Raw genomic sequence first — 27,469 nt, forward strand, 5'->3', positions numbered from 1 at the left:
CTTACATTTATTTTTTAATATCTTGTGCATATCCTAATTCATTTAATTAGCTCAATGAATTATCTTTTAAATATATACCCTTATGAAACTGCAGGTTATTACAATAATCCTGCAAATGTTTTTATCTGTTTGCAATTTATCTGTAAATATTCAATAAACTATTTCCATTCTTTTATCAACAGTTTGTTACCTTGATTTCTTATTCTTGTGGTAAGTTTTGCCATTTCTGCATATCCCATAAGTTTTTGTATCCAATCTTCCTTTGCTGGGACTTCTGCTTCTTTCCATTTTGGGGCAGGTAACATTCTTGCTGCTGTAGTAGCATACATAAATTAATTTCTATACAATTTAGGTAATTCTGTCCCTATAATTCTTAGAAGGAACGCTTCTGGTTTGTTTGTTTTTACAAGGGTTATTTTGAACACCCTTTTCAATTCATTATATATCATTTCCCAGTAAGTTTTAACCTTACTACAAGACCACCACACATGATAAAAAGAACCTTCTTTTTCTTTACATTTCCAACAACCACAACAAAACTTCCAAGGCCATTTCCCCACAACCTTTGGTGTAAGTAATGTTTTCATTTGGGATTTCAAAAAAGGCCCATGAAACTGAGCGGGACTTACAGCACATGTCCTCTCAGAAGAAAGTGCTGCTGAATTCAGCAGGGACTTACTCTCAGGTAAGAGGGGGGTAAGAATGCATCCAGGGGCGTCTTACCCATAGAGGCTAGTGGTGCGGGCGCCAGGGCGCCAACTTCTGGAGGGCACCAGGGAAGAGGCGGAGGCTGGAAGAGGCCTCCTGGCATCAGCTCGCCGCCCTCACCCACCTCCACCATGCCACGCCGAAGTGGCGCCGCGCCTGGAGCCTCCGTCTGCCATGGCCACCATGGCACGAAGCTGCCAGCTGAGCTGGGAGGCGCCGTGTCCAGCCTCCGCCTCTTCCCTGCCAGAGGAGCCACCCTCTGTGGCAATCACACAGGGTCCCTGGACGTTTCACTGTCTATTGATGCCTGCACCACCACTTTATTTCTCGCTGCCACCACCCAGGCCCTACCTGGTACAATACTGAGTCCAGTCAGGGTTAAATTGGAACATAAACTTCTGTTTATTTATTGCAGTTTAACAAGTGTGTGGTTTCATAAACGGTATCGGTCTATTACAATCATGGGGTGCCTGTGCAGACCTATAACTTCCGCTACCTGCTCTCACTCACTAAACCACCTCTCAGATATTTACTTGTCTTCCTAGCCCCTAATTATTCCAGACTCAGCTTATTTCGCTACACTAACTCAGCCTACCCACAGACTCTATCCCAATTCACTCCCACTCCAACCAACCACCCAACGAACTCCTCCCTTTGCCCCTCCCAGAGCTGGTTTTATAGTCCCTCTGACTCCACCCCCTGGGTCCTGATTGGGTAACCTGTTTAACTATTTCACCTCCAGCACTCTCATATGTTAACGTCACACCCTCCAGCTGCTGCACGCCTCCTCCAGCCCCACCGGCAGTGCCGTCCTCCCTAAAAAAAAGGTCAGCAACTCTGGGGAAGGGGGGGCGCCGGAGGGAGCTTTGCACCATGCCACCGAATATGCTTAAGACGGCCCTAAATGCATCCTTACTCACCAATGAACGTGCATAGGTGCAGGTCACAACATTTTCCAATACAGCAAGTTGTATGAAGGTGTTTTTTTAGAGAGAGAGGCGCTCAGACTGTCCCTTTTTAAAACACCAGCCTTAGGTCAGGCCGTGCAAAAGCTGAACCAATGCAGCTGAGGTAATCTGAGCCCTCTGTTTATTCACAGAGGAGATAAAAGCAGACTGCGCAAGCCCTGCCAGCTTCCTTAACGCTCTTATGAGCTTCAGTGAAAGACTTACTTGATGGGGAGAGAAGGAATTTCAGTCTAAAGTAACTCATGGGTCACTGACCTTCCGACTAACGTCACTTACCAGCCACATGCACACCGCCCAGATTGCTCCGGAATCTTCCATCAGAAGTTTAACTGGTGTGAGACTGGGAAGGGATGGCACAGATAGTGAGAGAAAACCCATTTCAAAAGCGCTGTTCTAATTCTTTCACTTTTCCTGAAGAGGTGACTCTTCCAGACTAAGAAAATGCCTGTAAATGTCTTAACAACCTGCGCGTGCATCGTGTTAAAAGTCAAAACCATTTTTTAAAACTGTTCAGATGACAAGGATGCAAATTGTGCTTCTATGGCCTACACCACAGTGACCCCTGGTGGTCTAGATCCAGACAGCCCCATCTGCAATGTCGAAAAGACCTGGGGAAGTTATATGCCATGAGACCACTTAAAGGCGGAAAAAGCCATGGTAATTTCATTTCAATATTGATCCTTAGGATGCGGTTGGAAACTTTATGAGGAGGAGTATATATATTGTAAGAGCTAATAAAAACCCCTGGAATTAAAATGTTGTTTTTAAACATCTAAGTCGCTGCTCACAAGAGATGCAGCTGGCACTATGCTGTTAAGTAATGTTCTGCTTCGTCCTCGGGTTTGTCTGTGTTAAGAATTTACTTATGCTGAGTTCCAGGAATTGACGGAGCAGTCATGACAAGATGCACTTGCACAATTTACGATGTGCCCCTCTGAAGAAGGTAATACTTTCATCTAAAATTATGCAGAAATGTTGTTGTTGTTGTTTAGTCATTTAGTCGTGTCTGACTCTTCGTGACCCCATGGACTGGAGCACGCCAGGCCCTCCTGTCTTCCACTGCCTCCCGCAGTTTAGTCAAACTCATGCTGGTAGCTTCGAGAACACTGTCCAACCATCTCGTCCTCTGTTGTCCCCTTCTCCTTGTGCCCTCCATCTTTCCCAACATCAGGGTATTTTCCAGGGAGTCTTCTCTTCTCATGAGGTGGCCAAAGTATTGGAGCCTCAGCTTCACGATCTGTCCTTCCAGTGAGCACTCAGGGCTGATTTCCTTCAGAATGGATAGGTTTGATCTTCTTGCAGTCTATGGGACTCTCAAGCGCCTCCTCCAGCACCATAATTCAAAAGCATCAACTCTTCAGCGATCAGCCTTCTTTATGGTCCAGTTCTCACTTCCATAGAAGTATTATTTCCGCAGAAATATTATGCGGAGACAAAGGTGCCCCACTTGCCCTAATAGACCAGCCTCCTCTGGCCAAATCTGATTGGCTGCAGAGCATCATGACATTATTCTACCAACTCTGCAGTGTTCGAAACTCCCATTGTTCTATGCGCATTTTGCAGTGGGGGATTTCATTAGTGCGAGCAGTTTCTGAGCTCTGGGTGCAATGCTGAGCCTAAGATTTCAGATTACAACTGCAGAGTGGAAGGAAAGGAGGACCCTTTTCTGCCTCCCCACTTCCAGCTATTCTCTGAAGACTGGAGAAGAGACCCTCTTAAGAATATTAGTGGGGTGGGCAGGGGAAGGACTGGACCATGTGAAAAATGAACAGAATATTTTAGCTGCAGTTCATTCACTTTCAGCTTTGTATTCTTGTTATATGTATAAAAAAGTGTGCCTAGACATTCAATTGTTGCGCCCACAACCTAGCTTTAAGGTGCCATTTAGCTCCTAGCTTTCATATCTCAGTTTCTAACACTGCAACTCTGTGGTCCCTGTGTGGCTGAGACTGGCTGTGCTACTTTACCCAGGAAAAGGAGACTCCATAATTCTAAGGGGGAAAGTGGTCCCAGGACAGCAGCAGGTAGGCAGCGAAAAGCGTCAATGAAAGCTGAACCATCGCACCATTTCACGGGGAGCAGGAAACATTTCTGTGCTATTTTTGACCCCAATGTGGGAGAACATCTGGCACAGCTCTAATTCTTCGTGAACCGCCCCCCCCCCCAATCAGTCGTCTTGATTGCTATGGATTGCTGAAAATATATACCACAACCCAGAGCCAGCTGTCAAATATAAAATATATAGATCAAAGTATGTAACACGGTGAAAACCATGTTTTCATAAATATGAACCTCTAGAGGTCAACCTTCATTTTAAAATAAAGTGTCCTCATGCAAGATGCTATTGTTTGCAATGCAACCAACAACAACAAAAAGAGCTGGGAATCCATATTACATTCAGCTGCAACACATGGAGTGAATAAGGTGATGATGTACTAATAATGTGCCGGTGTCAGGTGGCTCTCCATTGGCTCCACAGTGTGATCAGCCTGGCCAAAAGTAAGCAGAGGAAAGCCAGCAGTGTGGCAAGATTGCCAATGCAGACGTCACCCCATATAAGATGATGCTGTGGTGAGAGCAGTGGGTCGCTGGAGGGTGAGGCAGCAGCTGGTTAGAGGGAGTGGAAGGGTCACGTTTCCCAGCAACTTGGCCTTAAGGACAAGGTGAAGGCAGAGCTAAACGGCTTTGGAAAAAGCTAAGCCAGGATCCTAAGGAGAAGATTCAATAAAGGCACTTTTGCCACTCCTCCCTGCCAGGAATAGAAGGTGGTGTGAACACTTGCTGGTGGAGCACAGTAGAGGCAGCAAGAAGTGAACATTTGGTACAGTTGCAATCAAAATTATTCAGTTCCACCCCATTGCAAATCAGGGGTGGAATAATAGTGAGACTGGAGAAACCAGTACAGTCATACCTTGGTTGCCGAACGCCTTGGAACTCGTACGTTTCAGCTCCCAAACGATCGAAAACTGGAAGTGAGTGTTCCAGTTTCGAACGATTTTCGGAAGCCGAACGTCCGACGCAGCTTCCGATTGGCTGCAAGAAGCTTCTGCAGCCAATCGGAAGCCTCATCTTGGTTTTCGAATGGTTCTGGGAGTCGAACCGACTCCCGGAACGCATTCTGTTCAAGAACCAAGGTACAACTGTATAAGTTGCAATTTCAGCTGAATTTGGAGAAACCACTTGAAGCATCCGTTGTGTTAAACTATTTCAATTGCTTTTCTTTGATTTGCTCATTGCAAACAGCTGAACGTCTGTAAATAGACCCGACCACCACCATGGATGTGAACTCTCTAGAACAAAACCTTCTGCAACACGCACACATGAACACACACCATTCTAAGGCAGATGGCTTTGGTCCTCCTGCAGATACCTCAGTTCGGAAAGTATGAAAAAAAATCTCGCTGTAGGAGAGGAGCATTCCACAACTGAAAGATCTCTGTGTGTTTGGAAATCATTTCCCTCTGTGATCCTAAAAGCATTTTTCAGCAATTAGCACACACATGCGACGTCGTCAAAATGGGAGAGAATGCAGAAGAGATTTTTAAGATCAGCTGTATGTTCCAGGGATTGTAGGTTTCACGTTCCCGTTGTAGAAATGCAAGAAGTGATTTTCCTGGTGCGTGTGAAAGGTGCATATGAAACCTTTCACCGAATTACAGGAGACTGGAGACAGACTAGGCTTTCTTTTGGGAGAGTAGAAAGCGATTTGAAACAGCCATCACACTGTTTGTGCTCTCGCCCCATTCTTGCCTTTGGTAGGCAGGACATGGGTGGCGCTGTGGGTTAAACCACAGAGCCTAGGACTTGCCGATCAGAAGGTTGGTGGTTCGAATCCCCATGACGGGGTGAGCTCCCGTTGCTCGGTCCCTGCTCCTGCTGTTAGGATATTTCCGTTCCACCTTAAAAGGGAGCAGGCTTTGTGAGTCACAGAGTCTGCATATTTCCTGTTCACAGGATATTTCTGTTGTGTCTATGCTTTCGTTTCTCTCTGCCTGAGCAGACCGAAGCAGGCAGTCATGTCTTTTCTTTGTTCTGACCAACGCTGAATAAACTTCTAAATAATACTCTCCTGCGTGCATCTTTCGCTGTGCGAATTCTGCTGATAGAGCGTGCATCAGTTCTGGAATGTGGCAAGCTATTTTCTGGAGCTCGTGTCGCTAATTGCTGATACTGTATCTATGGGAGGTCAATGGATCGTCCGGAGGTGACGTGGGGGCCATGATGGGCCATATCTCCCTGGCAGTATCCCAACACCTGCCAACCTAGCAGTTTGAAAGCACGTCCAAGTGCAAGTAGATAAATAGGTACCACTCCTGCGGGAAGGTAAACGGCGTTTCCCTGCACTGCTCTGGTTCACCAGAAGCGGCTTAGTCATGCTGGCCACATGACCCAGAACCTGTATGCCGGCTCCCTTGGCCAATAAAGCAAGATGAGTGCTGCAACCCTAGAGTCGGCCACGACTGGACCTAATGGTCAGGGGTCCCTTTACCTTTATCTTACCCCAGCTGTTAAAAAACAAAACCAAGTCCTAGCAGAAAAAAATGGTGGCAACACATCTAGGTACCTACATATATACAGTTGCCATTTTCCCCCCGGTAGGGCTGTTGCACTTTTTTAACAGCTAGGTAAAAAGCACCAATTTTCACTGATAAAAGGATTTCCCCCTCTTTTATTTCCCCCTGGAATCAGCATGTTGGGAAAAGCTGCACTTACTATGCATGAAGAAGTCTTTTGGCCCCGTACTTCCAGTTACTTCCAGGTTAATCCCCCTTCCCCATTCAGCAATCTTAATCTGGATAGTGGATCCCCACAGCTTTTCATTAAGAAAAAGAGGTACTCAGTCTTAAGCACACTGTTTAAATATGCTGTTATTCTTGTATGGCATAGTCTCCGTTGGGAACATGAGATGCTAAGGAGTTAGAATTTTCAGTAGCGGGGTTGAAGCAAGGCAGGATATGTGTATTATTCCAGGAGGCTATGCCAGGAACAAGGGGAAGCAGGGGGCAATGGGAGGAGCCATTCCTCAGAAGACCTGTAGACTTACCAAAAAAAGAGTAGATCTGTAAACATTGCAGCAAAAGTGTAGAGCTGGTTGGAGTGATACATGATTCTTCTGCCCTTCTATGCGAGTTTACCCACGTTTGCCATCTTGCTCCTTCCGTTTCTGCTGCATAGTCTCATCTTTCCAAATCATAAATGTGCCACAAAAGCTCCCCTTCAGTAGAATTCAATTTTTCATGGACACTAAATTATTCATGCCCTAATGTGTCCTCCTAGCAGTTGCTTGCAATTTAAGCTATTTGTTCCTCCAACCCCAACCCTCCGGCCAACACACAATAACTCTGCCATTTTGACTGAGCCAGCGAAAACATATCCTGGGCCTTCCATCTCGATGTACATGTTTACAGTTACCACAAGTGTTTTGCTACAGCTGGAGCTTTGCACTGGATATTTTACTACCAAGAGTCAAATGGATATTCTTGGAGATGTCCTTCAACAAAGATCTCCATTAGTCCTGCTTTTTCCTTTTCCTTTTACACAAATGACTCAAACATATACTGTAAGAGGTTAAAATACAGATTCTGTCACAAAGACTCATTTAAGTGCGTCTCAGTAGCTGACTCATGCAACGCTGCCTACAGAAAATGTGCTAAGGAAAATTACCCAAATTATCCTAGCACAGAATTTTCCTTTTTCATAACTGCTGCACACTGGGTTGACATCTTCATCAAGCTATCCACCTCAACCAGTCAAATTCCTGGTAAATCATTGCCAGTTCAGACGTCATGAGTGTACATGTGAATTTAAGAATTTTTTTTGCCTTGATATGCATTGCTGTACAGTGGTGCCTCTGGATACGAACTTAATTCGTTCCGGAGGTCCATTCTTAACCTGAAACCATTCTTAACCTGAGGTACCACTTTAGCTAATGAGGCCTCCCGCTGCCGCCACACCGCGATTTCTGTTCTCATCCTGAGGTAAAGTTCTTAACCCAAGGTACTACTTCTCATCCTGAGGTAAAGTTGTTAAACCAAGGTACTACTTCTCATCCTGAGGTAAAGTTCTTAACCCAAGGTACTACTTCCAGGTTAGCCAAGTCTGTAACCCGAAGTGTTTGTAACCCAAGGTGTTTGTAACCCAAGGTACCACTGTACACAGCTTTACAGTGAATTGCACTTGCCATTTTAGAAAACCATAGAATTGTAGAGCTGGAAGGGACCATGAGCTCATCTAGTCCAACCCCCCTGCGACGCAGTAATCTTTTTGCCCAACATGGGGCTCGAACCCATGACCTGAGATTAAGAGTCTCATGCTTATACTGACTGAGCTATCTTACCTTTTTACTACCCATTCACTCTGTTTGGAGAGATCAGATGGGGCTCCTCACCATCCTTTTTTGTTTTAACTACCCTGAACAATTTAGTATCAGCAAACTTGGCTGCCTCACTGCTCACCCCTCTCTAGATCGTAGATCGTAGAATTAGAAGGGACCCCGAGAGTCATCCAACCCCCTGCAATTCAAGAATATCAACATGCAGTCTCCCATCCAATCTGAAACCATACCGGACCCTGCTTAGCTTTACAAACGTGCTAGAAGTTTTATTGCTGCCCACCTGTCACTCAACCAATGCCATGATGCCAGATTAGCTGGTCTTGTGTCAGCCATGAAACCACCAGCTCTCCCTAACCAGAGCAAATTTGGAAGTTTAAACAAACAGTGAGCGAAAGCTTTTCTCTTTCTTTCTTTCTTTCTTTCTTTCTTTCTTTCTTTCAGCACCCAGAAAACCCTACAGTGGATAAACTGGCAGGATATGAGGAGTGGGGGGGGAGTAGAATATACACCCTGCCTGGAATAGGTGGAAACTTCTTGTGATCCAAAGTCTGTTTGTGGCCAGGGGAGCCAACTTGAATAAAATATTGGGAGGGGGGCAGATAAGGCCTGCCCTGCATAATCAATCACAAGACACGGCATACGCACACCATTTGAATGATGATGCCCATAAACGTTGCAGTTTATTTTATTGGAGGGCAGAGGGACCTCAGCCCCTAGGAGTTGGCTCCTATGTTTGTGGCAACTGAGGAACAATGAAAGGCAACAGAACTCACCCTGCTGTTGAAAAAACCCATTCCTCTTTGGGTGTACAGTGGTACCTTGGGTTAAGAACTTAATTCTGGAGGTCCGTTCTTAACCTGAAACTGTTCTTAACCTGAAGCACCACTTTAGCTAACGGGGCCTCCTGCTGCCACTTTGCTTCTTATCCTGAAGCAAAGTTCTTAACCTGAGGTACTATTTCTGGGTTAACAGAGTCTGTAACCTGAAGTGTGTGTAACCCGAGGTACCACTGTATTTTAATGACGATAAACATCACAATCCCTCCCTCTGTAGATGGAAAGCTTTTTTACAACGGCAGGCTGATCGTCTGCACTCAGAAGCATTCCAGCCTGGCCAAAGGATACAGCTTTCACTTTGACTGAATTTATAGAGAGACCTTTGCTAATCGTTATGGTTGCCAGCTTGTTCTTGAGGTTCTGAGAAATGTCAAGGACCACGTCAAAGAAGGAAGAGCATCAGCAAACACCGGATCAATGAAACTGATGGATGCTGGAAAGGAATCCGGTTGAAGTCCAAGAGGGGGCTGGTTTGCTTTTCTTTTCTTTAAGTACGTAAAGTTAAGATAACCAAACGAAATGTAGTGAGAATGAATGGAAGCATTGCACCTTTTTTTAAAAAAAATACTATGGTGGGCTTTGGTCTGCATAGACTGGCTGGGGAACCTGTTTGTCTCCAAATGTAATAATAATAATAATAAATTTTATTTATACCCTGCCCTCCCTGGGCTCAGGGGGCTAACACCAATGTAGCTGGGCAATTCTCATCACCCCGAGCATTAATGTGCAGGCCTGTGTTAGTGGGGCAAAATTCAAGGCTGCAGTCCCAGGCACACTTACCTAGGAGTAAGCTCTATTGAGTACAGTGGGGCTTACTTCTGAGTAGGAAGTGGTGTTGTAAATATGCTACCGAGGATATTTGGAATGATGCCCGAGAATCTGGAATGCAGCCCCTATCTGTGGATGTTCCCTTTTTAAACACTAGATGGTGGGTAAATCTTAACCAGCACTTTTTGGCCTGTCTCCGGATCTCAGCATATGAGTGCCAAGTGCTAATGCATTTTATATTCTTCCTCCGTATCAGGAAATTTCAGTCTGCCAAATAACAATGGAAACTGCTGATGCTGGGGGTTGGGGTGGGAACGGATGATGCATAAACATGCTGAGCAAAGGAGCACTCTGATAGATCCACTCACCTGCTTTGAGGTGTGTTTGGTCAGAGAGGTCAAACCTGCAGTGCATTCGCTGTTCGTGCCACCCAGCATGGCCTCCATCGCTCACCACAAAAAAAATGTGCGATCAAGAGCAACAAGCTGTCTGTTTATGCACACTTCTTCAGATACACTTCTTCAGTGTATCTGAAGAAGTGTGCATGCACACGAAAGCTCATACCAAGAACTAACTTAGTTGGTCTTTAAGGTGCTACTGGAAGAAAAAAAATTTTTTTTTTTTGACTATGGCAGACCAACACGGCTACCTATCTGTAAGCTGTCTGTTTGTGAGCCTTGATTATGCCTTGTCAGGTCTTGATGCTGCAGATAATGATGTAGTCCTAAATTGTCCCCAGTTCCACATGCAGTGATGAGAACATGTTGACACAGCGAGCGGAGGGGAGGGGAAACCTCTATAAAGATACTCAAATCAAGCCCCAAATCATTTGATATTGTACAGGTCTTAACAAAACAAAATCCCTGCCTCCATGTGCCTCTACACGGTCAGCCCTCCCTCCTTAAGAGAAATGCTTCAGACATTATCAGACCATGGACATGCTGCCTTGCGTTGCTGTTTATAATACTGTTCAATAGATGACATCTCCATCACCCTGGCCCAGCCAGAAATGAAAAGAAAGAAGGTCCTTCATTCAAACCACAAAGTGGCTCTTTACAGAATTTACCAGAGGGGCACAGAATCCAGTCTCCAATAACATGGACCACACTTAGGTGAGACTCTATTTCTAAGGCCTGCTTTCCGTAAACCATCCCCCCCCCAATAGCATTTGGCACACTGCCCCTGAGGTTGCTCCTCCTCCTCCACTGCTCTGCGATTCATCTGCAAGGTCCTCCTTTCTCCTGCACGGCTTGGCTTCCTGTCAGGTGCAGAAATGACATAAGCAGCAAGGCCACCCCTTTAGACAAGGCCCTTTGCTTGAGAGATGCCAGGAAGCCAAACCATCTGGATGGAAGACTTGACACGTATCCAACTCAAGGGTGGGAGGAACGGCAGAGGCAAAATAAACCACACACACAGAGAGGGAAAGTAAAGTGCAGATGGCTGCATTTTGCTGTGAATGCTCCAATGTTAATTACACTAATAATTTATATTAATAGTTTATACAGAACGTTAGTATAAAAAATATAAGATGACCCAACTGGGTCCTTCGTCTTCTGGATTAGTATTCGCTGAATACGATGATTTCTCATCATCTCAGTGGTTAAAACTGCTTCCTATCTTATTAAGGCAACCGACAAACAACAGCTCCTCATAGAGGCTCCTCTGTGTTAGTTTGTTTCCCCCTCTAGCTTGAGTCAAGGGCCTATTGTCTCCCTCTAAGCTCATTCTCTAAACACCATAGTCCAAAACTCCTGAGCCGTGAAATTTCTGTTCCTTTCGACCAGCTGCCTCAGCGCGTGAGCTTCTCTCTTGGACTGCTCAAAGCTCGGTATCCACATCTCCCGCAGAGCCGTTCTGTGCGTATTGCGAGACGGAAAAACAAATGGTTGAGGTTTGGGGCAGCTCAGGTGGCTTGCTTCTGCATTCCACTTTTTTGGTAACATTCCCTGGTTGAGAGAGAAAAAGAGAGAAAGAGAGGTGGGAGGACACAATCTGAATTTTATCAACCACCATGTAAGCAGGGATGAATATACACTCACTTCCACTTAAATAGTGGGGCCTTGGCTGGGGAGGGCGGGGTATTAATAATAATAATAATAATAATAATAATAATAATAATAATAATAATAATAATAATTCTTAAGCTCCCTTAGGAGTGTAGCCAATTATGTTAGTGGAATGGTTTGCACAAGAGAAGGTGCAGGAAGCCGGAATGCTTCTGATGGCTGGTTGCACAACAGACTGCTGCAGTCACAACCTGTCACACAGCCATCTTCCACTAGCACAACTGTTGTGCTGGATTTCATATTGCACAGGTATTATCACCATCATGTATTTATTTATATAGCGCCATTTGTGCGCATGGCTCCGCATTGCGAATGCAGCCCTCCGTCTGAAAAAGACTCCCCTCCCCACTGAGCTAGGAATGAGGTCCACATGTTCGCTCCATGTAGCTTCGAACGGCTGAAACATGCTTGATGCATTTAATAATAATAATAATAATAATAAATTTTTATTTGTTATTGTATCCCACCTTCCCAGGCCAAAGCCGGGGATGCAAACTTGACAGGGCTTGGATGAAAATGTGCCCGCCACTTCTTACCGTCTTTTTTAATGCTGCGGCGATTCTGTAAACAAGCATTATGTTTCACTCAAGAGGCTGTGAAATATTGCAGTTTAATAAACTGTGGGCTGTCATTAGATCTAATCATTGCTTGATGTGTGCAGCCCACTCTGTAGGTCAGCCTTGACTGCCAACTGAAGACTAAGTCAGCAGCATTTTCACTCAAGGCAATGCCTGATGAATTATTTCGCTGCAATATTGTAGGCAGCTGGAGAAGAGTTGAACTCACAGAATATGAGACGGGGGGGTATTTGAAAGCAAAGAACCTGTGGCCCTGCAGATGTTGTTGGACTCCAACTCCCTTCCACCCATGACCATGTCCATGCTGCTAAGTCTGATAGGAGTTGGAATACAGTGGTACCTCGGGTTAAGTACTTAATTCGTTCCGGAGGTCTGTTCTTAACCTGAAACTGTTCTTAACCTGAAGCACCACTTTCGCTAATGGGGCCTCCTGCTGCTGCTGTGCCGCTAGAGCACGATTTCTGCTCTCATCCTGAAACAAAGGGCTTCTATCTGTCAGAACTCATACATCACACCTGCCACAAAGTGACTCCACTCTACAATTAGTACCTGGCAAGTCTGCCTCAGAGATGGTGCGAGCCTGGCTATAACAGGGCAGATGGCTTTATAATTACCTTTGCTTGTCTCCTCATATTTCCCCATATTCTAGTGCACACCATGCATTCAAAGGCATCTATGTAATTGTCCTTCATGATATCTTGCACTCCCCATGTGCGTTCCTTTATAGCAGCAAGCAGGTGTTGGTTGGAGATGTCCCCTTTCAGCTTCCATTCAAGGTAGGCCTCATATTTCTCATCGTCTGCATCCAAAGCTTTGATGTACTGTGCCAGGTCCTTGGGGTGCGAGAATCCTGTGACCAGGATTGCACTCCTATTGCTGGGAAGCCAGTCTTTGACGCTAGGAGAGCCGTAATAAACTGGTACCACACCCAGCTTCAGTGGTCTCCAGAGCTTTTCAGTGATATAATCTTCACAGACAGCATTCTCAAAGGCAAGGACAAATTTGTACTGAGCAAGTATCTTGTAGAAGTTATCGTTATCCATGGAGGCAGGGTTTTCAAGCTGCTCTGGAAGATCTCTGTTATGCAAGCAGGCACCATAGGAGTCTACTTCAATGTGAGCCATAAGCTCCTGTACATAGCTGTCCCGGTCAGAGGGAGGATCGCAGTCAGACTGTACATATACGAGGGGCGCAAGCCTTTTCCTCAAGCTGTTCTTGTTTTGCAAAGGAATCATGTACCTCAGGGATTTTAAGGCCTCAATACTTTCAAGGTACTGTGTGGTGAGTGGCAGATGTGAGTGGCGGCTGAACGTTGCTGTGTGGTTGAACAGAGTGATGGCGGATCTCTGGAAGAGCTTGTAATTGTTTTTGGGTGACTCCTCGTGGAAAAGGGCCCAGTCATGGTGGTATTTTCGGGGGAGAGGTAAGCTATCTATGCTGAAGTCAGTACCTAGATGTTGAAAATACAAATGGGAGAGAGAGAAACCAGTATTGCTCCCAGTGAAAGAAATATTGGAAAACATTATTCCATCTGGCTGCGCTTCCGTGAATGATATGAACAGCATATTACCAAGGCAGCATAGTATTTACGACCATCACCACCCCTCTCTCGCCTATGGCTCCTCCCCACAACATCTTACTAACATGCAAAACAAGTGGGACCCACAATGGAATGTTGCATGTGCTTCTGTTGAGAGAGCAATTTTCCAGCATACTCCATTCCATTCCCCTTTCTCCTTCCCCAAGGTTGCCATTCCACTCATCACACACACACTGTAGCGATCACACAGGGCCCCCGGACGTTTGACGGTCTATTGACCCTGTGCCACCACTGTGATTGCTTTCTTCGCTGCCACCACCCCGTTTCTCACGGGGACACACAGAGTCCAGACAGTTGTTAACATTAACAAATAATCAAGTTTATTTTAAAATGCAGAACAAGCTTATGGTTTCAGTTAGTTTTTCTTGACAGTTTCTTAATCTTAGTTCCTAACAACTTCAAACTGATTATCCCCAACTATCTATCTGACTCCACCTAACAATTCCTCTCACTCTCTCACAATACAACTCTACCAACCCACACCTAATCCTCCCTCTTCCTTCTTCAACTCCCAAACCTCAACTGACTTTCAAAACCTCCCACTCTAACTTTTACTCCTCCCCTTGCATTCCCACTGGCCAATCACATCACACTCATTTAACCCTTTCCTTATGACCCATCTAGGAAGCAAACACCACACACACCAACAGTTGGACAGCATTTCATGCCTGTTGAGGATGCTCAGTTGTCAGAAGCAAGCCAGTGGCAAGTCACACTGTGCAAAGTGGAGTTAATTAGCAAAAATATGGTCACTTGGCGGAGTGTCAGACCTAATGAGCACAGCAACTCGTCTCTGTCAGGTCTTGCTTCCTATGAAGTAGTCACTGAGAATGAAGATCACAGCTGCCTAAGTACCCTCCTCTCCATGGTTCTCCCCCCCCCCCAAGAAATAGGAGACTGTGCCTGTGTGTGAATCTAACTTCTCCTTCACCCTCTTCATGCCTCTTCTGGTTCTGGGAGACCAGGGGGGAAGGGAGCTGGTCTCAGCAGAAGGGGGAAACACCCATGACTCTTCACCAGCCTGACTCATCTCTGCTTCTTGGCCTCCCTTACCCCAATTTCATGCTTCAGCCTCTGGTTCTGGTTCTGGACTGCTCTCTGCCACAGACTCTCCCAGCTCACTAAACCCTGTTACTCCTTCAGATTCCAACACCTTCTCTTACCAGTCCTCCTCCTTCTCCCTCTGACCATTCATCATTGTCCCACCACCACTCTCTGAGCATTGAACCTTCTTCCCTTGGTGGTTCCCCAGCTGGTTCTTCCCACCATTCCTCTGTGTCCAACCAGTCCATGACATCAGTCTTCAGTGAGCTATACCCAGATATACACTTGGGTTCTTCCTAAAGCTTGGGTTTTTTTCTGTACATCTAGTCCTTGGTGTTCCTCCAGATCTGCTGAGAACTCCCAGTTCTGTGTGGGTGATGCCATTTTAGCTACAAATGGGATCCTGATTCTGCTTCTAAGCAGGTAAGCAACAAAGGCTGCAGCAAGGCAGTTCCTAATGGGTCTTCACAATATAAAACAGTTAACACTGCAATCCTATATACAACTGTGAGACCCATTGAATTCAACAGGACTTGTTTCTGAGTAGACATTTATAGGACTGCACTGTAAGTTTATGCTAGTTTTCTATTTGGAGTTCATAAAACATTGCAGGATAAAAAGTGCTGTGATAGGTATCTAAAGTTATATATAAAAAGGATGCTATACATTCTGAGAAAGCTCAATAAAACTTGATTCCCTTAAACTTCCAGTGTTCGAGTCTATCTGAATAATAAATCTCTCTAGATGTGGTTTTGAATTATAAAGGGAATATCCTGCGGACATGTATTGTGAAAATAATATTTTTATTACAGCTCTGAGGAGAGAGATAATAAAGTCAGTTTTGTGCTTGACAGCCAAAATAATTCAGCCCAAGAATCACCAGCTCCATGGGAATCGTGAAACTTGTTTCAAAACTTTTATCTACTTTTCCTGCTCCTGGATTTGAGTTGTATCCATTGGGAGCAGCTGCATGTTTTTAAAGAGAGTAGCTGCATGTTGTGACTTGGGTTTCAGAAACGGAGGCTTTGACAACATTAGCAGCAAAAAAACTGCAGTGCACCCACTAGAGAAGTACTGAATACAATTTTTAAAACCGCATTAAACTGGGGAAGTATGAGACCCTCGAGTGGATATTACAACTTTTTGGTGATATTGTAAACAAACAGAGTCCAATTCTTGGTGAGAAAATAAAGTCAGAGCTGTCTACTAATGGTGAAGATAAAGGATATGCAGAGAGAAGCCTATAAAAGGATACTTCCAAGGTGAAACACTAGGATGACTGATTGATTTGATACAACGCATTAATCTTAGCCAAGCTGATAGACAATATGTCTTAAAGGATGGAAGAGATGATAAAAAATATGCTTAAGACCAGAAAAAGACAGAGAGGCATTACAAGGTTTATGATGAGAAAATGCAGAATAAGATTTGCAATTATGAGCACATTTCATACTTTAATGTTTGTGACAAAATAAATAATGGTCTAAGTTACGGATGGGCAACATGCAGGTCACTGACATAACTGAAGTTTTCTTATGATCCCCATAGGTATTTTCCAAGAGCTTTTATTAAAGTAAGTAGCCAGTCCTTATTTAGTAAGTAGCCAGTCCATTTAGGCTTGAACTGAGATCATGGTTTCCTGTCCCACTTAAGGTATTATTAAGATTTGCAATGCTAGGATGATTGTGTTACAACCAAATAGTATTGTTGTGAAAGGTACATAGATTTTTCACAGACTGTACTTTTTGCATCATGTTGCCATTTGTCTTCATTGTTTGCAATATTTTTTCCTCTAAAAGTGTGTACGTATGCACACACACACACTCTACAATTGAGGATAACAATTCATGCACCTGAGGAAGTAAACATAGTTTACGCCCAAGTAAATCTGTTGGTCTTTAAAGTAACGATAAAATTGGTTTTTTTGCTTGAAACTAATATGGCTACCTCTCTGAAAACTGACTATTCACATTAATTATCTCCATTTCCAGTGTTCAGCTGTGAGTGCCAATCTTTATATGGCCAAAATGGCACCGTCCCCACATAAAAGGGAGGTTTCAGCAGACTTGGGGAAATTTCAGGGTTTGCAGAAGTACAGAAACATCCTTTGGGGGGGAGGAGACTTAAGGCAGTAAGATCAATGGCCATAGCATGCTCACTGACCATGGTGGGGAACAGAAAACCCAGAAGAAAGGAGGACTGAAACTGAGTGGCTGGAATCCCAAACAGCAGACCCCAAAAAGCAGCACGCCACGCTGCAACATTCTGTTGCAGGCCCCACTTCTTTTCTCTGTTATGCTTGGCAGCTACAAGATAAATGAACCATGTGAGCAAGGGGGAAAGGCAAAGTCACTCATCATCTTGAAGAATAAAATGAACCAGCCTCTTACCATAAAACAGAAATGCTTTAGTCATAGAGTTGTGCTGATAGGTCCTGTTGATAGTAAAGAAGCAAGCGTCTTGTCCGCACCGACCAAGCCGCCCTGTCTCTCCTGTCAGCGGAGACCACCACAGCAAGATAGGATATCGGTCGTTGTTCAAAATGGTCTTTGTATCGCTGGGGAGTTCCGGTTTCTTTACAAACAGATAGGTGTATTTCTGCCATTCTTCATCTTTCAGTGCGCTGTTTTGTGAAATGGAGGTTTTCGTCATCTTCCTTTCAGACTTTCCAAGCTCTACAACCACCTTTCAAGGGGAAAGAGAAATCTATCCTTATTGAAGTCTCATTATACATGGCATGAACTATCATTCTGTATAACAGAGCACCCACTGAGGCCTGCTTTAAAATGGAGAAAACAGTAGGCCCTGGTCTCTGCAGAATTTAGTTCTAGTAGATAGTAGTTGGGGAAATTATTAAATGATTGTGACCTTACTATTCTCATGTGACTTAAGATGTTGGGTTGGTTGGATTATTGTTTTCATCATTAGGCTGCCAACTGTTTAATCAACCACAGCAGCTGTGTCTCTTAACAGTATATCCCTGAGAAGCTCAGGCTTCCTCAGCCCTCCAGATGAGTTGAGACTACAATTCCCATCATCCCTGACCACTGGTCCTGCTAGCTAGGGATTATGGGAGTTGTAGGCCAAAAACATCTGGAGGGCCAAGGTTGAGGAAGCCTGCATTAACTCATAATATTTACCTCCATACAGTGGTACCTCAGGTTACATACGCTTCAGATTACATATGCTTCAGGTTACAGACTCCGCTAACCTAGAAATAGTGCTTCAGGTTAAGAACTTTGCTTCAGGATGAGAACAGAAATCGTGCTCCGGCGGCGCGGCGGCAGCGGGGGGCCCCATTAGCTAAAGTGGTGCTTCAGGTTAAGAACAGTTTCAGGTTAAGGATGGACCTCCGGAACGAATTAAGTACTTAACCTGAGGTACCACTGTACTGCTAAAAGCTTCACATGTTAATATCATGCATGCATTAAATTCCTTTACTAATGAAAAATCCATCAATGGGGGAAGCTCATCAGCAGAGGGCAGAGGTTGGGAGAGTTGACTCAGGGAAGGGATGTTGCAGGAGTACACAACTCCCATCAGCCCTGACCATTGGCCATGCTGGCTGGGCCAGATGAGAGCTGGGAGCCCAACATCCATGGCACCAATAGGAGACCTAGTATTTTGGAACACTGTTCCTATTGGATGTAATTCAGTGTAGTGCTAACTGTGGCATGCATGCAAGGACTGCTCACGCAATAAGAATTCCCCCCTTCGCCCCCTTTGTCTAGGTGTTCCCCCAAACCTCCAGAGCAGATTTAGGGGGGCATGGGGAAATCCTGATGCAGGAACAGGCCTTGTTCCATGCATGCACAACAACTTAGTTCAGTCCCAATGAAATCAGTCAAGCACCTACAATTTTGATGCTCTGTCATCTGCTGAAAACGAGGTCTTTTTGTTTTGGTCTTGTCAGGAGTTTTTATTTAGAGAAATCTATTGTTGGTCATTTGCTTTGATGTATTATTATATTTTAGTCCGTTGTGTTTTGGGTGCACACAGCCACAATATTTTTCTTATATGAGTCGGTGCCTTATAAATAAATATAAATACAATCTGGGTGGTCATGGAGACGCCGCATCCCTGGGGTAGAAAGATAGGCAAAAGAGGATCTCCCTTAGGCCCTGGGGACCCAGGGAAAGGTTATGTGGGACTGTGCTGAAGCTGTCTGGGTGGGCAAGCCTGCCCTCCCTTCTCTTTATGCCAACAGTCCCGCCATAGAATCATAGAGTTGGAAGGGACCGCAGGGGTCATCTAGTCAAACCCCCTGCAATGCAGGAATTCTTTGCCCAATGTGGAACTTGAGCCTATGACCCTAAGATTAAGAGTATGGCATGTTTCAGCCTAAATCAGTGCTCATCTCCTGACCCTGAATATCTGTAGTACCTGGAGGGTGACAAGCAGAAAAAAGATGGCCATTAAGCAGAAGCAAGATGCCCAAAATCTCTTCTTCCTCATTGCATTCATGCCTTATTTTTGGGCATAGGAAGCAGGTGTTGCCTCTTCAGAATTGCTGCAACATACTCCACAGATGGTCTTAACTGCTGTTTCCCTTCACCTCCTGGTCCTTCTCCATTGCCACCAGTGATGGGGGAACCAATGTCATCAAGGGCAGTGATGAAAAATTTGCTGCATTTCTGATCTTCTACCATGCAGCTTCTTGAACCAATGGCTTCTTGGAAGCGAATGCATCTGGTAAAGGAAAACAGGGCAGAGGTGTGTTTTAGAGGCACTGGTACAGCCAGTTTGATATACAGTGGTACCTTGGGTTACATACACTTCAGGTTACATACGCTTCAGGTTACAGACTCTGCTAACCCAGAAATAGTACCTCGGGTTAAGAACTTTGCTTCAGGATGGGAACAGAAATCGCGCCGCTGCGGCACAGCAGCAGGGGGAGGCTCCATTAGCTAAAGTGGTGCTTCAGGTTAAAAACAGTTTCAGGTTAAGAACGGACCTCCGGAATGAATTAAGTACTTAACCCGACCTCTAGATGCGAATGGGATCCGTTCTGGAGCCAGAAGCGAACGCAACCCATGTCTGCATGTCTGCATGCGCGGGTCATGATTCACCGCTTCTGCGCATGCCATCATTTTGACCGTTTGCGCATGCGCGAGCAGTGAAACACAGAAGTAACGCGCTCTGTTACTTCCTGGTTGCAGCGGCGCGCAACCCGAAAATACTTATCCCGAAGCTACTTCAACCCGAGCTATGACTGTACTGCGCTTCACTTTATATCAGAAAAGATATTGGACACAGATGTTATTTCATCGTAATCAAGGCTTTGTGTGTTTTATGTCTGTCACCATACAAGTACAAAAGAGAACAGTCTTTCATTTTAGGAACGGAATTCTGCAGTCCAAGAACTTCAGCTTTCTTTATATATAACAGAGTTTCTATTAATAACCAGTTTATAGTCCTTATGGGCTTTGTGCAGGCAACCTCCTTTTAAAAACTGGTGTTCCACTGACGGCTTTCTAGTCTGCAGGTATGGAGGCTCATCTAAGTGTCAAGACATACATACTTTTGTTAGAAGACCAGCAACTTCACATTTGAGTCCTTTAGGAAATCTCTACAGAGTGCCATCTGAACCCAATGATATGTCAGTTTTTAATTTGTCCGTAAGGCCTAAAACCTTGTCACCACTCACTTCTTCAGGTTCCCTTTCCAAAAAAGTTGGTTCAGGCACAGGAATCTATCTGCCCTCAGACTTCCAGCGTGAACAACTCATTCAATTTCTCTGTCATCTTGTTTGCCTCTTTTAGCACATATCTGACTCCGGTCATTGCTGAAAGCTCCCTATCTCATTTCCTGCTACTGCTGTACTTAAATATTTTCTATGGTTGGCACTTATGTTTTTAGGAACATGCTCCTCAAGCTTTTTGTTGTCTCCATCATGGTTTGATTGCATTTATGTTAACAAAAGTCTGTATTTATTTATTTATTTTTTTCATTTGCCCAAGTCTTCCATTCATTTGCCCAAGTCTTCTTGCCTTAAATAGTTTCATTGACTCTGCTTATTAACCAATAAGCAGAGTACTGGCATCCTCTTACCCTGGATTATCTGTTTGGGGAAAAAACCTGAAGCAATTTGTTTCCTTTTCGTGGGATACTCTGGCGCAGCACTACAGTGGTACTTCAGGTTACATTCCTTCAGGTTACATATGCTTCAGGTTACAGACTCCACTAACACAGAAATAGTGCTTCAGGTTAAGAACTTTGCTTCAGGATGAGAACAGAAATTGTGCTCCAGCGGCGCGGCAGCAGCGGGAGGCCCCATTAGCTAAAGTGGTGCTTCAGATTAAGAACAGTTTCAGGTTAAGTACGGACCTCCGGAATGAATTAAGTACTTAACCCGAGGTACCACTGTACTGTTAACTAGCTAAGGCTCACACAAGACAAGACCTCTCACTTTAAACAGGGTAGTACAGTGGGTCAACCTTGACTGCCAACTGAAGACTAAGTCAGCAGCATTTTCACTCAAGGCAATGCCTGATGAATTATTTCGCTGCAATATTGTAGGCAGCTGGAGAAGAGCTGAACTCACAGAATATGAGACTAGGGGGGAGGGTATTAGTAAGCAAAGAACCTGTGGCCCTGCAGATGTTGTTGGACTCCAACTCCCTTCCACCCATGACCATGTCCATGCTGCTAAGTCTGATAGGAGTTGGAATACAGTGGTACCTCGGGTTAAGTACTTAATTCGTTCCGGAGGTCTGTTCTTAACCTGAAACTGTTCTTAACCTGAAGCACCACTTTCGCTAATGGGGCCTCCTGCTGGTGCCGCGCCGCCAGAGCACGATTTCTGTTCTCATCCTGAAGCAAAGTTCTTAACCCAAGGTACTATTTCTGGGTTAGCAGCGTCTGTAACCTGAAGCACCACTGAAGCACCCGAGGTACCACTGTATAAGGATCCCTTTGACTAGAAGAAGCTTCCAGAGTCAAAGTTGCCAACTTTCCTTTACTGGCCCTACTCCTCTGCCTTGAGCAGTAGTGACAAGCATAACTACTGCTATTTCTTCTTTTTAAGTAAAGCTGTTCCTGGCACAAGGATAAAATAAAATGTGAAAATTAAGCAAGCAAACGTTTCCCCATCAGCCTTCTGTTACAGGCACAAGGGACCAGGCAGCAAAACACGATTAGAAATCTGAATTCCTATCCTTGTTTCCCGATGGACTGAAAGACTCAAACGGCCCTTTTATCAGGGCAGCTGGGAGGGCGGAGGAAAGCTTCAGGGAACCAAGAAAGTCTTTCTTTTCTCTCTTTTCCCCGGTCCTTTAAAACATACAACAGCCTCAAGCGGCTCCTTCATCTTTATAGCATTGTGTAACATCCTAGACTGCAGGAGATCTGTCTCTCTCTCTCTCTCTCCCTCTGTGTATGTTTATATATCTATATTTATATTATATTTTAAAAAAAACTCACCCCGGATAACAGCTCTTCCGTCTTGTTGCTGCTAGGCTGTTTTTTGTGGGTTGGTTTTTTTGTTTTTTACTTTCAGTTTGTACTTCTTTTTTTTAATCGCCCTCGGGATTACTGCAAAACCTGGAGAAGGATCGGAAAGCTACAGTGCTAAAAATCGACCGTCCGTTTGGGAAAGCGCCTGGGAAATCCTGTTCATAAATTCCCACGTTCCGGGTTTTACTTAGGAACCAGCTTCGGGAAGCAGAGCCGGAGCCGGGATTTGCGGAGAGAGGCGACGTCGTCGTCTCTCTTTCTCTTTAGATTTTTGTAAAGGAAAGTTAGTCTAATTGCACTAATAATATCAACATTTTAGCGAAGTCATTCCCTCCCTGGAAGAAACCATCGCCCGAGCCAGGCGATCTCGGCAAACCGGGTAGGAAACAACAACAACACGCAATTAAATAAATTGAGCATCAGCGGCAATCTGGGGGTTTTTTGGGAGAAGGGCTTCGGGCTTCTCGTTGGAAAGAGCGCGTTTAAAAGAACCGGCGGCTGCGGCTCTCGCTTTTGCAGGATGGACGGCTGCTGCATTATGCTAAAGCTCTTTGCCAGCGGGAGGACTGAGCTGCGTCAGTGGAATACATACATATATCTTTACAGGAGCGCTAAAAAGCCCTTTGAGATCATTCATCACGAAGCAGCTGAGGATCACACACACATCCGAATCATTTAAGGCGGGACAGTTCCGTCTTTTATCCCTTAATAATGCTTAGCATGTCTTTACTTAAGGTAATTTGTGCATCACGCCTTCTTCTCAGGGAGAGTTCACATAAAACTGAAAATAAGAAATTTAGCAGCCAGCAAATTATCTGTCTTATCAGCTCTTCAAATATATATCCATATGCATAGATAATTTGAAATATGTATACTCTTCAAATATATATTCATATGCATAGATAATTTGAAATATGTATACTCTTCAAATATATATTCATATGCATAGATAATTTGAAATATGTATACTCTTCAAATATGTATCCATATGCATAGATAATTTGAAATATGTATACTCTTCAAATATATATTCATATGCATAGATAATTTGAAATATGTATACTCTTCAAATAGATATTTCAAATTATCTATGCATATGAATATATATATCTACTCTTCAAATATCTATTCATATGCATAAATAATTTGAAATATGCATAACTGGTCATAGAATCATGGAATTGTAGAATTGGAAGGGTCCACAAGGATCATCCAGTCCAACCCCTTGCAATGCAGGAATCTTTCACCCAGGGGTGCCAATTTGAATAAAATATTGGGGGGGGGCGGGCAGCAGGTAAGCCCATCCTGCATAATCGATCACATGATGTAGCACTCACCATTTGAATGGCAATGCCCATCAACTTGAGGGGCGCAGGGCCCCCTCAAATATTTTATTGCGGGAAGTTGGAGCCTATGCTTTCACCCACCATGGGACACAAACCCACAACCCTGGAATGAAGAATCTCATGCTCTACCAACTGAGCTATCCAGCCACTAATGTGGCATTGTGGTGTGCCTAGGACAGGGGTCAGCAAACTTTTTCAGCAGGGGACCGGTCCACTGTCCCTCAGACCTTGTGGGGGGCCGGACTATATTTTTTGGCGAGGGGAATGAACGAATTCCTATGCCCCACAAATAACCCAGAGATGCATTTTAAGTAAAAGGACACATTCTACTCATGTAAAAACACCAGGCAGGTCCCACAAATAACCCAGAGATGCATTTTAAATAAAAGGATGCATTCTACTCATGTAAAAACATGCTGATTCCTGGACCATCCATGGGCCAGATTTAGAAGGTGATTGGGCCAGATCTGGCCCCTGGGCCTTAGTTTGCCTACACATGACCTAGGAGAACAGGTTCATATCCCCACTCAGCTATTGAACACACTGGGTGGCTTAGGGCCAATCACAGCCTAACAGCAAGGTCATTGTGAGGATGGCTTGGGATGGCTCATGCATGCCCTTTCGAGCCCTTTGGAGAAATGGTGGGATGAAAATAATACACACACACACACACACACACACATTGTCTCTCAAGATAGACAGGTGCCAGCAACAATATATGCACACATACACCAAACACTATAGGGACGCAGGTGGCCCTGTGGGTTAAACCACAGAGCCTAGGACTTGCTGATCAGAAGGTCGGCAGTTCAAATCCCTGTGACGGGGTGAGCTCCCGTTGCTCGGTCCCTGCTCCTGCCAACCTAGCACTTCAAAAGCACACATCAAAGTGCAAGTAGATAAATAGGTACCGCTCCAGTGGGAAGGTAAATGGCATTTCCATGCGCTGCTCTGGTTCGCCAGAAGCGGCTTAGTCATGCTGGCCACATGACCCGGAAGCTGTACGCCGGCTCCCTCGGCGAGATGAGCGCCGCAACCCCAGAGTTGGTCACACCTGGACCTAATGGTCAGGGGTCCCTTTACCTTTATTTTACACCAAACACTCAGGACAGATAGTAGTGCACAGTTAGGTTTTTTGTTTGCTCTGAACTTGTCTCATGCCTCCCCACCCCACTTTAAGGGACATCCTTGAAGCTGACGCAGAAAATCCAGCTACTGCAAAATGCAGCGACTTGGCAGACAATTAGCACCATGTTACTTATGCCTGCTGCCAATTAGCTACAGTACCAAACTACTGAACAAAATTCAGAGTGTTGGATCTGCTGTACAAAGCCCTTTACAGTGTGGGGTCGGGATCCTGAGAAAATCCTCCCACCCCTTATGTACCCATCTGTGCTCTGCAGGAGAGGGCATCCTACACATAGGATCTTATCAGGAGGCCCATTACGCATATTACAGGGATCAGGCCTTTAGCCTGTCAGCACCTCCCAGCTTAGGAATTCCCTCCATTATATATCAGGTGTCCCCTTTGCTAATTAATTGTTATTACTTTTCAATTTTTAAAATGAATTTACACCCAATTAATTCAATTTAATACAAATTTAAAGTTGACCTATGTTGTTTTCCGTGGTGTTGCCCTTCTCCCCCCCATTCTGGCTGCATCATACTTTACTCTACTTCACTTAAAATAAAAAACCTTTGATAGCACACTGCTTCCAATTGTTTTTAAATTATTTTTTATTTTTACTTAGATTTTTTTTGTGAAACGAAAACAAACAAGGAGAAGTACATATAGCATCTCCACTTTCAATTCATAAGAGTCTTTTTTCACAGTTCGTTTACATTTGACATGAAACACCATTGTCATAGACTTTGATTGTTGAAGATAATTTAGTGTTGGATAGATAGATTAGGTTAAGTACTTAATTCGTTCTGGAGGTCCGTACTTAACCTGAAACTGTTCTTAACCTGAAGCACCACTTTAGCTAATGGGGCCTCCTGCTGCTGCTGCACCACTGGAGCATGATTTCTGTTCTCATCCTGAAGCAAAGTTCTTAATCTGAAGCACTATTTCTGGGTTAGTGGAGTCTGTAACCTGAAGCGTATGTAACCCGAAGCGTATGTAACCCGAGGTACCACTGTATTGGTTGATGATGTGATAATGAGATGGAATATAACTATGTTACTTGACCTGCTCTGCCATCCACAGGAATCAAGAGGTTACTACATTCTTACTACTGAGAAAGTTTAACATGAAGTAAGTTTCAAAATTTAATGTATGGAGGGCAGTGTTGACAACCTACAAGCTATGAGCTCTTCTTCATGGTACAGTAGTAGGAAAAATACATTGCATCCGATGTGTGTTCACTGTTGACACTTCAGGGATCTGATAACAATGTTAAACCTTTATTGCAAGCTTGTAGTCAGGGCTCTTTTCTTATGTTTAGGGTTGAGCAGAAATGGAAACATTTTGCATGGCCACAAAAGTGGTCCTTATGTCTCCAGAGTTCTTTTCAGACTGCTAGTTTAGAGAACAAGAGGCACAAAACACAAAATCACTCCTCCCAGCTTTTCTCCACTGGCACTCCACATTTCTTCTTTCCCACAAATCCCCATTTGCTCTAGGGCAGTGTTTACCAAACTGTTTTGGACTACAGTTCCCATCATCCCTCACCTGCTAGCTAGGGATGATGGGAGTTGTAGTCCAAAAACAGCTGGAGACCCCAATTTGGGAAACCCTGTTCTAGGGAATAAAAGAGGAGATCCCAGCAAACCCCAGTATTTGGTAATTTGGGCCAAATTGCCAGCCTTTTATAACAGCAGCCCAGCACTGTTTTTGTTTTATTTTATAGTGAACTGTGCCTTGTTTTTAAGGCATTTAGGAAATTGTTGTTACTGCTTGTTTATTAAACTTCCAGTAGAGGAGATCACAGGGCACAATAATAAAAACCACTGCTCCCCCGGCAGCGCCTCCTGCCCTGCAAACTAGTTCCAAGTCCAGTCATGCAAAACTTGTGGGCTCAGATGCAAATGTGCAGAGCTTTTATTAAACAAGTACAAAACTTTGGCATCGGTTTGGAGGGGGTCCCAAAATTTGGGGTCCATCTTTAATAAAGCTGATGTGCCGGTATGTAAAAAGCCACATGGGGTCTGATCTGGATGAGCAATCCAGATGTCACTCTGCATGTATGCATTCTCTGAAGACTCCTGCTCTCCCACAGAGATCTGTCTGGACTGGGTTGTAATGATCTATTTTAGCTTATAGAGAAAACCAAATAATGATACATAAAAGCAAAATGTACAGCCCAGCTCTGTGCATGTTTACTTGGTAATTAAGGCTGCAGACTAAACCTCATTTGCACCGGGTAACCTGGGACCATAAAGATCGCCGAAGAATTGATGCTTTTGAATTATGGTGCTGGAGGAGACTCTTGAGAGTCCCATGGACTGCAAGAAGATCAAACCTCTCCATTCTGAAGGAAATCAGCCCTGAGTGCTCACTGGAAGGACAGATCCTGAAGCTGAGGCTCCAATACTTTGGCCACCTCATGAGAAGAGAAGACTCCCTGGAAAAGACCCTGATGTTGGGAAAGATGGAGGGCACAAGGAGAAGGGGACGACAGAGGACGAGATGGTTGGACAGTGTTCTCGAAGCTACCAGCATGAGTCTGACTAAACTGCGGGAGGCAGTGGGAGACAGGAGTGCCTGGCATGCTCTGGTCCATGGGGTCACAAAGAGTCGGACATGACTAAACAACAACAA

The 27,469-nt window shown here is 44.5% G+C and overlaps 1 protein-coding gene across 2 annotated transcripts; it reads right to left on the reverse strand.

Moving 5' to 3' along the window:
• Positions 1-11,043: 11,043 nt before the first annotated feature.
• Positions 11,044-22,545, reverse strand: FUT10 (fucosyltransferase 10). 2 transcript variants are annotated; one of them, XM_083593622.1, is made up of 5 exons: positions 22,328-22,545; positions 19,289-19,594; positions 17,296-17,590; positions 12,876-13,711; positions 11,044-11,563 (listed from the first exon to the last, which is right to left on the reverse strand). In XM_083593622.1, exons 2-5 carry the CDS (start codon positions 19,367-19,369, stop codon positions 11,339-11,341), a joined length of 1,437 nt encoding a protein of 478 aa, XP_083449748.1. In that variant the 5' UTR covers positions 19,370-19,594; positions 22,328-22,545; the 3' UTR covers positions 11,044-11,338. The 2 variants fall into 2 exon arrangements, with proteins under 2 accessions (XP_083449748.1, XP_083449749.1); XM_083593623.1 differs by lacking the exon at positions 19,289-19,594.
• Positions 22,546-27,469: the final 4,924 nt, after the last annotated feature.

Source organism: Podarcis filfolensis, assembly GCF_964270895.1.
Source record: "Podarcis filfolensis genome assembly, chromosome: 17".
Lineage (NCBI taxonomy): Eukaryota > Metazoa > Chordata > Lepidosauria > Squamata > Lacertidae > Podarcis > Podarcis filfolensis.

Coding starts and splice junctions, on each gene's coding strand:
- FUT10 (XM_083593622.1), bottom strand. CDS start 19,369: ATGAATGCAATGAGGAAGAAGAGATTTTGGGCATCTTGCTTCTGCTTA. Junction 13,712..17,295: donor TAAAGCATTTCTGTTTTATG/GTAAGAGGCTGG, acceptor TTCAACATCTAG/GTACTGACTTCAGCATAGAT. Junction 11,564..12,875: donor ATATGAGGAGACAAGCAAAG/GTAATTATAAAG, acceptor TCTCTCAACCAG/GGAATGTTACCAAAAAAGTG.